The sequence below is a fragment of the Bufo bufo genome, chromosome 2 (assembly GCF_905171765.1).
Source record: "Bufo bufo chromosome 2, aBufBuf1.1, whole genome shotgun sequence".
Taxonomy (NCBI): domain Eukaryota; kingdom Metazoa; phylum Chordata; class Amphibia; order Anura; family Bufonidae; genus Bufo; species Bufo bufo.
Genome location: NC_053390.1, coordinates 454,428,730 through 454,447,038, shown reverse-complemented (window position 1 = coordinate 454,447,038; position 18,309 = coordinate 454,428,730). Strand labels below are relative to the sequence as shown.

General features: G+C 45.1%; 2 protein-coding genes across 2 annotated transcripts in view; one reads left to right on the top strand and one right to left on the bottom strand.

Annotated features, from left to right (window-relative positions):
• The window catches only part of LOC120990918 (CTD small phosphatase-like protein 2), a 48,935-nt gene extending 43,663 nt beyond the window's left edge, over positions 1-5,272 (top strand). Inside the window, exons 7-10 of the mRNA XM_040419808.1 lie at positions 1,087-1,166; positions 4,453-4,579; positions 4,647-4,742; positions 5,213-5,272. Of these exons, the coding sequence (XP_040275742.1) occupies positions 1,087-1,166; positions 4,453-4,579; positions 4,647-4,742; positions 5,213-5,272 (363 nt within the window). The remainder of the gene's footprint in view (positions 1-1,086; positions 1,167-4,452; positions 4,580-4,646; positions 4,743-5,212) is intronic.
• A 765-nt stretch (positions 5,273-6,037) lies between these two features.
• The window catches only part of PCSK4 (proprotein convertase subtilisin/kexin type 4), a 68,226-nt gene continuing 55,954 nt past the window's right edge, over positions 6,038-18,309 (bottom strand). Inside the window, exon 18 of the mRNA XM_040419807.1 lies at positions 6,038-6,174. Within this exon, the coding sequence (XP_040275741.1) occupies positions 6,038-6,174 (137 nt within the window). The remainder of the gene's footprint in view (positions 6,175-18,309) is intronic.

The window sequence follows — 18,309 nt, the reverse complement described above, 5'->3', positions numbered from 1 at the left end:
GGCCTTTTCTGTCAGGTGAATGCCTAATTTTTGGGGCCTGTACTGGCCTACAGTAAAATTTTTAGCCAGTGACCGCCTAATGTACCCCCAGCTACATAATCACAAGTTCTTTTCTGTCAGGTAAATGCCTAATTTTTGCGGCCTGTACTCCCGTGGCCTAAAATAAATAAAAATTAGGCTCCAGCAGGGCACATTTTTGAGAGTTTCCATTTAAGACACATAAAAATGGCCCCTGATTAAAATACATATTTTTTGTGGGAATTTTTGCCAATGATCCCCCACTGATATGTCACTGTCCATGTTGTGGGACTATTTGTGCATTTCTAGTAAGTATTTGGTGGCTGCAAATATGACCTGAAGGTTTTTCAGGCTCGCCTGCCATTAAAGTCAATGGGGCATGCCGCGATCGCGCGTTCGTGAACCATCCCGGCCGATGTTCGTCCATCACTAATTGTGAGTTACCTAGTTTTAAGGCGTCTTGTCCGCTTAATATGACATGTGGTGGCAGCTAATATCCCTTAGATGTTGATGTCGGATAGCTAAAGGGGGAAGATTTAGTCTAACCCTGTGGCGAAAAGTAGCAGAGTTAAAATCTTGATGTTAAAATCTGGGCGACCCTTTAAAAGCTTCCTGACACTTAGAATAACTCGTTAATATCAGGAGCTTGGAAAACTCCTTTAGGCTGGGTTCACACTTGAGCGCATTTTATATGCGCGTTTAACGCGCGTTTTTGTCGCGCGTTTTTATGTGCGTTTTTTGCAATAGTAAACGCGCGTTTGACGCGCGTTTGTGTGATTGACTGCAGTGTCCTATGGCCACAAAAGCGCGTCAAAACGCCCCAAAGAAGCTCAAGAACTTGTTTGAGCGTAGGGCGTTTTTCAGCGCGTTCAAACGCGCTGTAAAACGCTCAAGTGAGAACCAGGGCCATAGGGAAGCATTGGTTTTCATGTGTTGAGCGTTTTACAGCGCGTTTGAACGCGCTGTAAAACGCTCAAGTGTGAACCCAGCCTTAATGAAAAAGAGTGTACTAGTATATAGTTTGTATCAGAATATGTCCTGATAAAGTGTTCTTGTTATTTCATGCAGATATTTGTCTTTACCACAGCAAAGAGAGAATATGCCGGAAAAATTTTGGATATCCTGGATCCCCAGAAAAAGCTAATAAGGTGTTTTAAGTTGTATCTCATGTAAATGGTCTAATATGTACTATATATTATTATATTTTTAGCATGTTCCAATAATTAATGCATATGGTTTCCTTAAGGTGTTGTTTCACAAGACAACACCCCTATCCAGTTGCACTACATAGTAACACAGTAAAATAGTTTTTAAGGCTGAAAAAAGACATCTGTCCATCCAGTTCAGGCTGTTATCCTGCAAGTTGATCCAGAGAAAGGCAAAAACTCCATGAAGTAGAAGCCAATTTTCCTTAATTTAGGGGAAAACAATTCCTTGCCGACTCCAATCAGGCAATCAGAATAAGGGCCCATGCATACGGCGGGTCTGCAAAACACGGGGCACCGGCCGTGTTCACCGCAAACCCGGCGATGCGGTGTGGAAGCACGGATCGGAACCCCACAGAAGCGCTATGGAGTGCTTCCGTGGTGTTTCTGGCCGTGCCTCCGCACCGCAAAAAAGTAAGTAGTGCATGCACTACTTTTTTTTGCGGTGCGGACTGTCAGATGCAGATCACGGACCCCATTTAAGTGAATGGGTCTGCGATCCGCTTTCGGCTGCCCCACGGTTGGTGCCCGTGCATTGTGGACTGTAATTTGCGGTCTGCAGCACTGGCCCGGCCAGCACACGGTCGTGTGCATGGGCCCTAACTTCCTGGATCAACGACCCATCTCTGGTAGCTATAACCTGTAATATTATTACACTAATGATATCTATATTGACTATTAGCCTCAGCAAAAAGCCAACGCGGCCTGGCAATGTTTTAGTATCAATGTTTGATCAGTGATTTCAATCTGTAATTGTGAGCCAAAACCAGGATTGGAGCCTACACAGACAAAAGGTATAAGGGAAAGATCTTCACCTGCATCTGGTGTTGCCTCACAGTCACTGATGCCATACAAAATAAGACCTTATTCACACAGTGTTTGGTCAGTTCCCCGCAGTAAGAATATTGCCCCTTTCTCTGCTTCTGCAAAAAAAATATATAAGAACTCGCCTCCTCCATTTGGTCGCGCCATAGTGAACACCCGCTGCTGACTGGAAGCTCAGGACAGGACCTACGAAATGTCATCACGCTGGAGCACAGGTCCTGTCCTCCAGACAGTAGGGAGCGTTCCCTGCAGCATGAGCAAATGGAGGAGGGAGTTCTTTTTTATTTATTTATTTTTTTATTAACATAAGTGGGGGAGGGGGGGTAAAGGCTTCACTAATGAGCACTCCACAATAGAAGCGCTCATTAGTAACTGTCTGTACAGGAAAATACTGGCAATTATTGCCGGTAGAAAAAAATTACTTGCACCGACACAGCCACTAAAATACCACACTTGCTGGTGAGATACCGGCCGGGTGGCAACCCTAATTGCAGTGTGTATGCTAAGTGGTAGCCTGCGCCTGCTTGATATTTGGATGCAGGAGATCAGAGACTGCCAGGAGAGGGAAAGTACATTAGAGCACACAAGGAAGTAAATGGGATGAATGGCAGAGGCGGGCTTGGGATTTTTTTAAGAAAGAAAACATCCACATGGGCACTTGGTGCCTTATTTGTATATACATCAAATGCTTTTCTGAGGATTAAAAACTGTGATCAGGCAATAAAAGGTATGGTTTTAACGATGTACATACAGGGAGTGCAGAATTATTAGGCAAGTTGTATTTTTGAGGATTAATTTTATTATTGAACAACAACCATGTTCTCAATGAACCCAAAAAACTCATTAATATCAAAGCTGAATATTTTTGGAAGTAGTTTTTAGTTTTAGCTATTTTAGGGGGATATCTGTGTGTGCAGGTGACTATTACTGTGCATAATTATTAGGCAACTTAACAAAAAACAAATATATACCCATTTCAATTATTTATTTTTACCAGTGAAACCAATATAACATCTCAACATTCACAAATATACATTTCTGACATTCAAAAACAAAACAAAAACAAATCAGTGACCAATATAGCCACCTTTCTTTGCAAGGACACTCAAAAGCCTGCCATCCATGGATTCTGTCAGTGTTTTGATCTGTTCACCATCAACATTGCGTGCAGCAGCAACCACAGCCTCTCAGACACTGTTCAGAGAGGTGTACTGTTTTCCCTCCTTGTAAATCTCACATTTGATGATGGACCACAGGTTCTCAATGGGGTTCAGATCAGGTGAACAAGGAGGCCATGTCATTAGATTTTCTCCTTTTATACCCTTTCTTGCCAGCCACGCTGTGGAGTACTTGGACGCGTGTGATGGAGCATTGTTCTGCATGAAAATCATGTTTTTCGTGAAGGATGCAGACTTCTTCCTGTACCACTGCTTGAAGAAGGTGTCTTCCAGAAACTGGCAGTAGGACTGGGAGTTGAGCTTGACTCCATCCTCAACCCGAAAAGGCCCCACAAGCTCATCTTTGATGATACCAGCCCAAACCAGTACTCCACCTCCACCTTGCTGGCGTCTGAGTCGGACTGGAGCTCTCTGCCCTTTACCAATCCAGCCACGGGCCCATCCATCTGGCCCATCAAGACTCGCTCTCATTTCATCAGTCCATAAAACCTTAGAAAAATCAGTCTTGAGATATTTCTTGGCCCAGTCTTGACGTTTCAGCTTGTGTGTCTTGTTCAGTGGTGGTCGTCTTTCAGCCTTTCTTACCTTGGCCATGTCTCTGAGTATTGCACACCTTGTGCTTTTGGGCACTCCAGTGATGTTGCAGCTCTGAAATATGGCCAAACTGGTGGCAAGTGGCATCTTGGCAGCTGCACGCTTGACTATTCTCAGTTCATGGGCAGTTATTTTGCGCCTTGGTTTTTCCACACGCTTCTTGCGACCCTGTTGACTATTTTGAATGAAACGCTTGATTGTTCGATGATCACGCTTCAGAAGCTTTCCAATTTTAAGAGTGCTGCATCCCTCTGCAAGATATCTCGCTATTTTTGACTTTTCTGAGCCTGTCAAGTCCTTCTTTTGACCCATTTTGCCAAAGGAAAGGAAGTTGCCTAATAATTATGCACACCTAAAATAGGGTGTTGTCATTAGACCACACCCCTTCTCATTACAGAGATGCACATCACCTAATATGCTTAATTGGTAGTAGGCTTTCGAGCCTATACAGCTTGGAGTAAGACAACATGCATAAAGAGGATGATGTGGTCAAAATACTCATTTCCCTAATAATTCTGCACTCCCTGTATAAGTGCTCTACAGTACATTGGCATTGATTACAGATGTAACATCTAGGTGACTGACTCCCTTTAAATTGCACTTTTAAAAACATTTATCTGACTCCTCTACAGGCATCGCCTCTACCAGGAACATTGTCTTTGTGTATCAGGTCATTATGTGAAGGACTTGAATGTACTTCAAAGGGATCTGGCCAAAACTGTTGCACTGGACACGGTGGCTTATACTCTCCCCTTCCATGTAAGTAAGTCACTCCTTTGTTAAACTATTGATATACAAAGGCCCTACTATGTCTTTTTTTTGTAAGCTTACAAATAGAATTCCAGTACGACGTTGGTCAGGAAATCAGACCGATGAAGAACTTCTTACCTTGCTTCCAGTTCTAGAGAAGATGACTCATATGGTGAGCAACCTAGATGAAACTCAACCCTCCATTTTACTTTCTCTACATACATTGACCCAGATTTACTAATGCACCAGAAATCTGTCTAATTTGGTGCATCTACAGTTTGTACTTTTTTCTGACATGTTCAACAAGGGGGCAAGGCTTTGTAGTAAAAGCAGAGGGCCTAAGATGCATAATTTGCCTCCAAAATCGTGGCTTAAAAATCTTTCTCAAAGTAAGCCAACCAATAGTTTCTATAGAGTCAGAGAAAAGCGTCTTTCTCTGCACCCAGTTTATCACCCAGCCTGAGCCCCTGTGATAAAGCTGATTAGATAACTGTCTAAGCTTATTCAGTTATAGAATTAGTAAATGTGGGCCATTGACCATTAAGTTCTCTACTCTGCTTGTACATGTGTCCAAATAGTCTCTGTGTATAGGTCCATAGTGTACTGCCTTTTCTCCTAATTGCTTTTTCCTTTACCTGTCAGGAGGATGTACGGCTGGTCATTTCACATCAATTTAATGGTGATGGATTTGTTGCATCATAAGAACGCCTGTTTTTTATTGTATATATTTTCTATGTTTTATTCAATAAAATCCATTAATCTTGTAATGCTTGATGTAAGTCTTAATAGTTCCTAGAAATAACCAGTTGGCGCTCTGGAAGAAGTTGGTGCTCGTATCCTGGGTTGCAGGCCCATACAGCCAAGTGGAAGAAGTGGATCAGCACTAACTTTTTGATGCTAAGAAATCTTCACTTTATTGCCATAAGCAGAATACAGGTAGATGTGACACATTTCAGCTAAACAGCCTTATTCAAACAAGCGTCTAAGTGGTTTAAAATAAAGCTGTTACATTATGAATCATCCACATTGTACATCACTGATCATCAATAACTTTAAAATCCCCTGCTTAATATTGTGTAGCTCTGTCCCCTCCAAAAATTGACTTCACAAGACCTATAGAATTGTCCTGTGGTGTCTGCTACCAAGATGTTAACAGCAGATCCTTTAAAGAGATTGTCCACCTTTGGGGGCCTCTCAGCCAGACCCCCCATATTGCTAGACCTATGGAGAGTACCTGCTCCATGCCGCTGGGTTCCATCTCCTTCAGTCCCCATACCCCCCTGCTGCGCTCTGGCCCCCACTGATCACTGATAAACATCCTGTATGATGGGAGTCGTGTAGCTGGTGCATACCATGACTGACCACGGTGGTGACATATCCTTGATGTGTCACATGATGGGATCATAACACTGCTGCAGCAGCCATGTGGCCCCCATTAAACAGGAATTTTACCAGCGGGGACCAAGGTTAAGTATGCTTTCCTCCATAGATGGGGCGACATGAGGGAGGTCTGTCCGAGAAGCCATTGAAGGTGGATAACCCTTTTAAGCCTGTAAGTTGCAAAGTGGGATCTCCATGGATAGGACTTGTTTTTCCAGCATTTCCTATAGATGTATAAATACAAGAAACAGAACTGGATCGCACATCTTCAACACTATGCTTTTATCTAACTGCTTCTCAGCATAATGAACAACGCTTCTCAGCGTGATTTATCGTATACCTACCCCTATGCTGCATGCTAGACATGAGGCATTAGTATACAATTTGATCAAAAAGCATAGGCCCACTCACTGCGACAAGGTTGCCTCTTTGAATGGGACCCTAATCTAGATTTGGCGCAGCACTGCACGGCGACTGCTGACACCGCTGCGGGACCCAGCAGTCAAACAGCTCCCCCGCTGTATGACAAAGCCACCATGGCACTGGGCCCCACCAACCCACCAGGACGGCACCAAAGCAACAATGGCCGCTGCGCAGTACTTCACTATGTGAACAGCTGTGGAACCGACCCCATCACATACTCTCACCATGTGAACAGGTATGGAACTCACCCTATCACATACTCTCAGGAACTCCAACTGAGAGGTAGGAATATATACCCTTAGGCCCCTTTCACACTGGCGAGTATTCCGCGCGGGTGCAATGCATGATGTGAACGCATTGCACCCGCACTGAATCCTGACCCATTCATTTCTATGGGGCTGTGCACACGAACAGTGATTTTCACGCATCACTTGTGCGTTGCGTGAAAATCGCAGCATGCTCTATATTGTGCGTTTTCCACGCAACGCGGGCCCCATAGAAGTGAATGGGGCTGCGTGAAAATTGCAAGCATCCACAAGCAAGTGCGGATGCGGTGCGATTTTCACGCACGGTTGCTAGGAGACTATCGGGATGGAGACCCGATCATTATTATTTTCCCTTATAACATGGTTATAAGGGAAAATAATAGCATTCTGAATACAGAATGCATAGTACAATAGCGCTGGAGGGGTTAAAAAAAAAATATATATATAATTTAGCTCACCTTAATCCACTTGATCGCGCAGCCCGGCATCTCTTCTGTCTTCATCTTAGCTGTGTGCAGGAAAAGGACCTGTGGTGACGTCACTCCAGTCATCACATGATCCATCACCATGGTAAAAGATCATGTGATGACCGGAGTGACGTCACCACAGGTCCTTTTCCTGCACACAGCAAAGAAGAAGACAGAAGAGAAGCTGCGCGATCAAGTGGATTAAGGTGAGTTACATTTTTATTTTTTAACCCCTCCAGCGCTATTGTACTATGCATTCTGTATTCAGAATGCTATTATTTTCCCTTATAACCATGTTATAAGGGAAAATAATACAATCTACAGAACACCGATCCCAAGCCTGAACTTCTGTGAAGAAGTTCGGGTTTGGGTACCAAACATGCCGATTTTTCTCACGCGCGTGCAAAACGCATTACAATGTTTTGCACTCGCGCGGATAAATCACGTATGTTCCTGCAACGCACCCGCACCTTTTCCCGCAACGCCCGTGTGAAAGAGGCCTTATGCAGTCTCCTGCTAATTAAAAGCACCTGGGCCAAATGGGGAGGAGTGCTGATGCCAGAAGGGAAAAGAGCATAGACTCTACAATGCATGTATAAATACAAGAAACAGAACTGGATCGCACATCCTCAACACTATGCTTTTATCTAACTGCTTCTCAGCATAATAAACATCGCTTCTCAGCGTAATTTATCGTATACCTACCCCTATGCTGCATGCTAGACATGAGGCATTAGTATACAATTTGATCAAAAAGCATAGGCCCACTCACCACGACAAGGTTGCCTCTTTAAATGGGACCCAGTGCCAGGGTGGCTTTGTCATACAGCGGGGGCGCTGTTTGACTGCTGGGTCCTGCAGCCTGCTGGGGTGGTGCTACGGTGTCGGCGGTCGCCGTGCAGTGCTGCGCCAAATTTAGATTAGGGTCCCATTCAAAGAGGCAACCTTGTCGCAATGAGTGGGCCTATGCTTTTTGATCAAATTGTATACTAATGCCTCATGTCTAGCATGCAGCATAGGGGTAGGTATACGATAAATTACGCTGAGAAGCGATGTTTATTATGCTGAGAAGCAGTTAGATAAAAGCATAGTATTGAGGATGTGCAATCCAGTTCTGTTTCTTGTTTATATATTTCCTATAGATACTTGAGATCTTGGGAAGTTGAAGACCAAGTTAAGACCTTGAGCTGCTTTTCCAGTGTCCTTGTGTGGCTTCAGCTCCCTCTCCTATGATGAGATCCACCAAAAAAGAGTATCTCCAGGTCTCTGAGCAATCTATCATCTTTCAGTATTTCTCAGGGTGCTGGCCTCAACATCACCAGCTTCCACTAGGGTCTATATGCAAGTCTATCTTTACTATAGCTCAGGCCCTTAACCCCTTGGGGACATTGGGATACTGAGGCTTTAAACATGGCTCAGGAGCTAAGAGGGCAGTGTCTGCGATTGGAGACCACTATGATCAACCCCTCAGATGCCGTGCCAGTTTCAATAGGCCCCTCTGTTTCAGCACATTGCCCCCCACTCTATTCTGCCACCTATGTACAAATGAAAAGTAAAGGTACCGGAAGGAGGAGACCTCTGCTCCCCTCAGTGGGTATACTCTTCTCGATGGCTGTGATACTGTCCAATTGCTGCAGACCGCTTCAAAGCCACAAAGAAGACTTGCTGTTCTTTTGAGATTTACCAAATCAAATAATTCCCACCCAATGCCATTTTGACCAGAGGACATGACGTGTCAAACAGAAGAGAAGAGGAACTGAAGATCTAAGCACTGGATCTTCAGTTCCACTTCTCTTCTGGCTGACGCAACTTCTCCTCTGGTCAAATCTCACAAGAACAGCACGTCTTCTCCCTCGTTCGCAGCGGTAGGACAACATCACAGCTAGGGAGAAGAGGATGCCAATACCTTTACTAGTCATTTGCATATTAAGTGCCAGAACCGAATGGGAGGCAATGAGCCAAAACTGAGGGGCCGATTGGGAAATCTTCTTAAGAGGGACAACAGCAAGAGGTACTAGGTTAAAAAAAAAAAAAATGACAGTGAAAAAATGGCCATTTGACAAAAAATTGGGGATAACCATAACTGATTAATGGCTACCTTATCCTCCAAGTATTCAGTTGCAGAAGCCTTATCACTTACAGTATAGGAGGCAGGTGGGAGTGTACTGCAGATGCTTTCCACCATAGCAGTGGTGTTTACAAAAGGCAGAATAGCAACCTGTTCAAATATGATAGCACCAGACCAGCAAATCACATAATGTAAATAGGAAACCACAATATCTAGGATTGTAGCGTTTTAGTGCTGAAGTAAAGTCAAAAGGTATATCGCAAGATACATGGTTGCTACAGAAATTAATACAAATAGAGAAAAGGCATCAGCAGCTGTTATTTTTAAACTTACTGTTAGTAAGGTACATTTTGATTTTTGGGGGTGTCATTTTTTAATAACACAATAAATGTTTTAAAAAATGTAAATAATGGGGATTTATTCCACTTCAGCTTTTTGGAAAACAGTACAATTGAAATTATCCTATTAACCAACTAGAGATCCAAAGATTTAAGTATGAATGCACATGCAGAGTAACCATTAAAATCAATAGGGAAGATCTGCATACACTTTTGCTACTTGGTGCTCCATCATGATAAGGTATAATGGAAAGATTGCGAAGGTTCTATGTTTGAGAGAGTAGCATAAGGAACCTGACCAGTTCTCCTTAGCGTAAATTCACACTTGCAGTTACTTGATCTGGCAGGCTGTTGGGCAAAGACCAGCCTGCTAAAGCTTCCAGATTCAGTCTAGTCGGATACTGTTGTTCACCGCTGGACCCCATTGAATATAAGTGCCAATTTTCAGCTGGATAAAAAACATTGCTTTTTTTTTGTCCAACCGGATGCCATTATAGTCAATGGGCTCTGGCAATTAACAGCACTATCTGTGAACTCTGGCAGGCTATTGTGTACTGGAACAGCCTGCCGGATCCGTTTAATTCAAACATGAACCTACCCTTGATGATCTTAAATACATAAGGGGAATTTATCACACTCTGTTTAAAAAGTTGCAATATAGGGCTCTGTGACATTTTGAAGTCAGTCCAGCAGAAAGTACAAAAACTTCAGGATAAAAGTGTAAGGCTACTTTCACACCTCCAGTGTGAAACTCCGACATGGTTGTTCCGGCATACATGCAGCATGCAGTGGTTTTTGTCCGGTCGGTTCTCCACTTGTCTGTCAGAATGCGTATGGATCTCCACCGGACCCCATTATTAGTGCTGAGCAAATCAGGTTCAGACTGCTCGATCTGAACCCAATCGTTTCAAAACTTTGTTTATAATATGCGCTCCGTAATGCAGTAAAATGTATGGGTTCCGCTGAGGCCTTCTTCTAGCCACAAGTAACGTGAGACTTGCTTCTGACTTCAAATACTGTTTAACCCTTATCATAAATTCCCACCATAGGCCTGTTTATTTAAAAATTGTTGTTTTATACGCAACTCAAAAAGGACAGTTGGACTGATTTGCACATTTAAAAGGCAAATGGCCACAAAAATTAGCACATTTTGGATTATCAGATAGTGAAATCTATGCCTATTAGTGCACATAGATTTGTGCCAAAAAAGCATTCTATTTTCTAGCTTTTATATTAAAAGTCTAAAGTCATATGTCACGCCCCCTCCGAGTAAACAATGCCCCCCTTTTCAACTTTTGGCAGGGACAACATAAAAAGGACCAGTGAAGTTATGACATCATAAAGCTGGACACCCACACAAACTATTCAGTAGTTCAGCACTCTGGGCCTGTGTGTCACTGATGACCCATAAACCGGTACACTATGTGGCAACACAAGTGCTGTTCCAGATCCGTACACATATTAGATTTGTTATATACATATGTAATAAGAACAGAGAGTCTACATATGAGCCACAACCTCTGCTTGGTCACAGGACACTATACCACCACTCCTGGATTTTATTCATTGGTCTTGACTTTGTAGAGCCACTCATTTTGCATGCAGCATTTGGTTCCTAGAAGTTTGGTTGGCAACTGTGTTGATGAATCCATGCTGACAGTAAGGAGAGTGCTCATTTGTACACCCCTGGTCTGGACGGAGGTTTCTCCCTGTGTTGTCGGAGTGCACCCCTGGGGTCTCCATGGTGGTCACCAAGCAGATCTAGATCATTTATGCCACAATGGGCACCATATTAGATGAGCCAGCTTTTCTGGATTGTTATGTGACCGTCTGGGAAGCTTATCAGGTAGGACCACTTTAAGTTTCCAATCTGACTCTGACAAAAACTATATAAACTTGGTATTGCCGTAGGTGTATTGAGCAGCAGAATAAAGTTAACATGTCACTTTTACCTCACTGTGAACACAGTAAAAACAAAATACTATTAAGTTTTTTTCAATTACCCCACAAATAATTTTTAGTTATGTCATACCTTATATGGAACATTAGAAGCTAAAAAAAATACGTGTCTTGCAAAAAACAAAAAATAAAATAACCAAATTCATACTTATCATTTCCCAACTGTGCCTAGGTCCGTGCTTGCTGCCGACATGGCAGAAAATGGCAGTGAATGCTGCTTAGCCAAAGACAAAGGACCAATATTGTTGTGATCTGTGGGGTCTTAGCAGCAGACCTGCACCGTTCAGACACTTAAAGAGCACATAGAAGGATCATTTTATGCTCTGATGCTCTTCTTTACAGCCCAGGGCAAAAGTATTTTCTGGAGATCTGGTGATGTACTGGGTTCTCCCTAGGGACTGCTAGGCGGATGAGCCCGGTGAAGGCACCGGCACTAATGGACAGGCTTTAGCGCTGCCCAAACCTGTAAAATGGTTTAGGCAGCGCTAAAGCCCGCCCATCAGAGCTGGTGATGCCAAGCAGTGTGCCATTGTAAACCAAAAAGCCCTTGCCCTGCACTGTCATCGGAGCATGAAATGCTCTGATGCTTAGGTCAGGGGGGCTGGAAGGGTGAAGATGGGGATATGTCCGGGTTCAGCTCTGAACCCAGACAACCCCTTTAAGTATGAAGATGGAGTCTCTGACAACTTGGACTTCATTGTGGCTGATAAAATTATTCTGGCATATGTATAAATTGAAGACCTGTTTGACAAGTTTGTGTGAGACCTTGTCCATTTTTGTCTGAATGAACAAAATAAACTTGTCTGAAATGTTTGTGGAAGACTTTGTCCATGTTATCTGTTCGACTGAAGAAATAATTAAATATGTCTGAAATATGTGTACCAGGTATTGTCCCAATTGTTTGATGACCTGTAAATGAGCAAGGACTTGTTTGGAAATATGTGTGCAAGAGAGCATTGTCTGTCAAGGTTATCTTGGAATTCAGATTTTATTGTTGATCGGGAATTGGACACTCCAAGGTCCAGAATAATAAGAAATAAACATATACACAGTGACCCTTGTAGACTGCATGATATAGCTACATTCCATTAGGGGGTGAAGCTCTTTGGTTAAAACAGTATATAAAGCTGAACCTTTTCAGCAAGCCATTGAAGTTCATCTATGGATGGAACCTCCGCATAGAAATGTTTTGCCGATCATGACTCTGGCTGCTTTTTCGCCAAAAGGAACTTCCCAGCTGATCTGTTGCTGTCAGATGATGTTAACTCAGTTGGTGATGTAAGTTTTCTACTCTTTATATTTACGTAACTTGCCAAAATAAGGTCAATACATCTCTATGTACTTGTTATATTTAATAAAAATCATACTATCAACGTTCATTTGAACTGTAGTGTTGTAGTTGTCACCTTCATTTGGAATTGAAGTTAAGAGTCTCTCTTTAAAGAGGATCCGAACCTGATGTTTTGCTCTTATCAGCAAACACTTACTAGAAGTACACAAAAAGTCCCACAACATGGACAGTGATATACCAGATGGGGATCATTTGTAAAAATTCCCACAAAAAATATGCATTTTAATCAGGGGCCATTTTTATGCGTCTTAAAGGGAAACTCTCAAAAATGTGCCCTGCTGGAGCCTAGGAATTTTTTATTTCCTATCGGTTTGATGTATACAAATGCGCAGCACTCATGCATACGAACTGTATGGTGAACGGACACCACAGTATGGCATCAGTCTGAGGCATCTGTTAACGCATACATTTTCGGTATACATTAAATGGATGGCAAAAATGGGATGTGAACCCAGCCCTAGTGTCAGAATAAGCACCAGTACACAGCGGAGCAGCATGGCGGAGAGGGGAGGCCACCATGTACTGACAGAGCACTACCTGGTCCTGGTGGTCAGGGATGAGGACTGTGTTTCCCAATGATCATTTTCTACTGGGAAATACAGGGCACAGTATAATACATTAGAATCTATATAATATAAAGATATTAGCCCTACCCCCGAAGAATAATACAATTAGGTGGTCATTTATTATATAGAAATAAGTCTATGTTAGAAATACGCCTGACACAGATTGTGGCGCAAAGGTCCTTAGCACCGCAATCTGCATATTTTTCCCGCTCATGCCAGGTCTAAAAAAGGATGGCGTGGGCAGGGAAGGGGATACAGTTATGGCCATCAAGTTATTGGATACCACTGCCATACATTGACCGGATAACACCTCTGTACAGTGATCGGATAAAAGGGTATAAGAGGGCACAGTACAGGGAATGACTAGGGGCACTGCACAGAGTGTGGTAAAAGGGCACAATGCAGGATATAAGGGGACACAGTAAGGGGTGGGAGGCACAGTCACATGACCCTGTGACATTAGAAGTTCCTTATGGTGAATACGGTTCATATGCCACCATAATGAGAGGCAGAGGAGTGAGACAGGGGTGTGATTATGTGGCTAGAGATATCAAATTTAACGGTCGGCCAGTACAGGCCCCAAAAATTAGGCAATAGGCATTCACCTGACAGCACAGAACTTTGGATTCTGTGGCTGGAGGTGCATTAGGCGGTCATAGGATAAATATGTAACTGTCGGACAGTACAGGCCCCAAAAATTAGGGATTCACCTGACATAAAAGGCCTTTTATGCTGCTGTATATACATAAGACAGGACCATTCTTTGTTCTGGGTGGTGGCGGATATGTGTGGGCTGTACACGTGGTCATCACAGGTGTTGAATTCCTCAAAGATCAATGCCTCATTCATTTAAAAAAATCGTCGTGAACTAGGCGAGTGCGCTTATGGGTCACGATCCCTCCTGCTGCACTGAACATCCTTTCGGACAGGACACTCGACGAGGGGCAAGCCAAGAGTTCCATGACAAATTGTGCCAGCTCTGGCCACAGGTCAAGCCTGCACACCCAGTAGTCCAGGGGTTCCTTGCTTCTCAGAGCGTCCACATTGGTTGTTAACCCGATGTAGTCGGACACCTGTCGGTCTTGGCGTTCCCTGAGGCTGGATCCGGAGGATGGCTGTCGATGGGTTGGCTGCAAGAATGATCTCATATCCGAAGTGACCAACACATCTTCAAACTGCCTTCTTTTTGCAGGCGCGGTAGAATTGGTACCCGCACCTGTTTCGCTGTAGGTGGAAATTCCTCTGCCAGTCCCCAAAACAGCAGAATGCAGCAAGGCCTGCAAATGCTGCATTCTGACAGCCCTTTGTGATGCTGGTAACATGTCCGCCATTTTGTGTTTGTACTGGGGGGTCTAAGTACGTTGCCACCCAGTACAGGTCCTTGACATTTATGCTTTTTATACGGGAGTCCATCTTCAAACACTGGAGCATGAAGACCCCCATTTTCACTAAATTGGAAGTGGTGGAGCGCCCTGGCTCCTGCTCATCGCCCAGGAGAATGTCGTCCTCGGTCTCCTCCCCCCGGCCACGGACACCAGGCATCCCCGGAAAGTTTAAAGCCTGCTCTTCTTGCTCCTCCTCCCCCCAGCCACCATACTCCTGACTCCTCTTCAGACTCCTGCTGACTTGTCTCAGACGGAGTAGCCCCCCCTGGGAATTCATTCAGCATTGTGACTTCCTCATCTTCCAGCTCCTGCTCCTCCACGGCTTGATCAATGACACGATGCAATACACGCTCCAGAAAGAAGGCATAAGGTACAATGTCACTGATGGCTGCAACTGTCCAGTTTGGTAATCTCATCAAATGGCCGCAGAAGTCTGCATGCGTCGTGCATGAGCAGCCACTGGCGCGGTGAAAAAAACCAAGCTCCCCAGAACCTGTCCTACCGCAGAGTTCGTACAGGTAGTCGTTAACTGCACGTTTCTGCTGGAGCAGCCTATCAAGCATATACAAGGGGGAGTTCAAGGGCGTTGGGCGGTCACAAATCAGACGTCTGACAGGCAAGTGGTGTCGGTGCTGAATGTCAGCAAGGCCAGCCACGGCAGTGTAAGATCTTCTAAAATGGCCAGAAATTTTCCTGGCCTGCCGCAAGACGTCCTGGACCCCGGGGTATTTGGCAACGAATCGCTGCATGACTAAGTTCAGGACGTGTGCCATGCACGGCACGTGTGTCATTTTGCCCTGTTTCAGTGCGCTCAGCAAATTGGTACCGTTGTCGCACACCACTTTACCAACTGTCAAATTAAGCGGGGTTAGCCACTGATCGGCCTGTGACCACAGAGCTGAAAGCAGTGCAGGACCAGTGTGGCTCTTGGCGTCCAGGCACAACAGCCGCAGCACAGCATGGCAACGTCTCACCTGGCCCATCGAATAGGTTCTGGAGAGCTTGGGGGTGCATCGGAAGAGGCGGTAGCAGTGCAAAAGGAGGATGGAGTAGGAGGAGGAGAAGAAGAGGAAGGCCATGCAATCTGTGGCGGTAACACCAAATCCACAACGGTGCCACGGGTTACATGCTTGATGGCCGTCAGAAGGTTCACCCAGAGGGCAGTAAAAGTTATGTACCTTCCCTGCCCATGTTTGCTAGCCCACTTGTCTGTGGTCAGATGTATCTTGGCACCGACACTGTGTGCCAGAGATATATTAACTTGCCACTGAACGTGGCCATATAGTTCAGGGATGCCCTTCTGGGAGAAATATTAGCTTCCGGGGACCTTCCATTGCGGTGTGCCAATGGCCACAAATTTTCTAAAGGCCTCCGAGTCCACCAATTTATATGGCAGTAGTTGGCGGGCTGGCAGTTCCGACAAGCCAGCAGTCAGCTGTTGGGCAAGAGGATTATCCAACGTCATCATTTGTTTACACTCAAACATTTAGGCCTACCTTGTGCCAGATGAACGTGACGACCGCACGGTGGAGGACAAATGGAAGGAGAGAGGATAAGAGGCAGGACGCGGAGCGCCGGGAGTGTGGCTTTGTTGGTTCTGACTGTGTTGATCCCACTGGGCTCGTTGATGGGAGGTCAGGTGCCTTCTTAAGGCGGTCGTCCCTAGGTGAGTTTTGGGCTTACCGCGACTGTGTTGACAGCACAGGCTGCAGATGGCAACACTATTATCAGTAGCTGACACGTTAATAAAAAAGCCCACACTGCGGAGCCATGTGCCGGCGTCCTGGGAGCGCAAGATGTGACCGTGCATGGTGGATGGCTCGCTTCAGATACATTTGCAGTCTGCTTTTTGCCTCCTGTGCACTGCGAGTTCTGCCTGCTTCTCCTCCCTATCTGCTGCTCTGTCTCTCCCTCTGAACTCCCTCCTCTTCCTCTCTTGTTGGGTGACGTCCATCGACACGTCATCATAGTCACCTTCACCACCACTGACATTAGAGATCTCGAAGTAGGCAGCAACAGCGGGGACCACCCACCTTGGACTGATCTGGGTACTGTCGTCAGACCGCTGGGTGGCGGCCGTTGCTACCTCCTCTTCCTCATCCGATGCCAAGAATAGCTGCGCATCGGTAAGGTCTGGGAATGGATGGGAAAATAATTCCTCTGACTTGAGTGGAGGGACTATGGTGGTGGTGTCTTTGGGGGTGCACACAGCAGAGGATGAGGAGGGTGCAGATACAGAGGATGAGGAGGGTGCAGATACAGAGGATGAGGAGGGTGCAGATACAGAGGATGAGGAGGGTGCAGATACAGAGGATGAGGAGGGTGCAGATACAGAGGATGAGGAGGGTGCAGATACAGAGGATGAGGAGGGTGCAGATACAGAGGATGAGGAGGGTGCAGATACAGAGGATGAGGAGGGTGCAGATACAGAGGATGAGGAGGGTGCAGATACAGAGGATGAGGAGGGTGCAGATACAGAGGATGAGGAGGGTGCAGATACAGAGGATGAGGAGGGTGCAGATACAGAGGATGAGGAGGGTGCAGAAGCGGAAGGCTGAGTGAGCCACTAAACCAACTCTGGTGCGCCCTTTGAAGTTATCGCACGCGCCTTCTCCAACTTCCCACTTAGTCTCCGGCCTGGTGCACCTGCCCGACCCCTACCATCCCTGCAGAACGGTCTGCCTCTTCCTCTGCTTGTCATTTTCTAAATGACTCTCTGCCTAAGTCCGTAGAGAAGAGCAGTATTTGTGGAAGAAGGTATATCGCAGCCCTCAATCAGTATTTGGTGAAAACAGGTGTATCACAGCCCTCAATCAGTATTTGGTGGAAAAAGGTATATAGCAATAGCACCCCTCAATCAGTATTTTGTGGAAGAAGGTATATGGCACCCCTCAATCAGTATTTGGCAGAAACAGGTATATAGCACCCCTCAATCAGTTTTTTGGGGGGCAACAGGTATATCACACCCGTTGCAATTATTTACTCCAATAGCGTTTGTCCCTCTATCTAGCTGAGGTATCGCAGCAGAACCGCACACAACTGCTGCACAATACAAATACACTATAATATAATTTCTGTGTTAGAAAGTATATTATAAGTATATCACACCCCTCTATATCACACCTATACCAGTCCTTAAAAGGACTTTTGTGGCAGTATTAACTAGCGTTTGGTAGCTAATAGGGCCACAAAAGTCCTATTAGCTAGCGTTTGGTGTCCCTATCTGGCCCTGCTCCAAAATGCAACCCCTTCTACACTGGCAAAACACTGTGTAAAATGGCTGCCAGATCGGGTTCTGTTATAGGGTTAGGGGTGTGTCCATGTGCTTAAATGTCTCAATTGGCTGTCCTGTCCCACCTGATGGATATGTCATGGGTCAAAATTCGGCGCTATGCAAAAAAAATATGGCGCGTGCGAATATCGCCATATGTTCGCATGTTCGGCGAATCGCGAACAAGCATAGTTCGCCGTGAAACGACCGCTGGGCGAACCGCAAGGCCATCTCTAGTGTTCACCATGTTATATCCAAAGTCAGG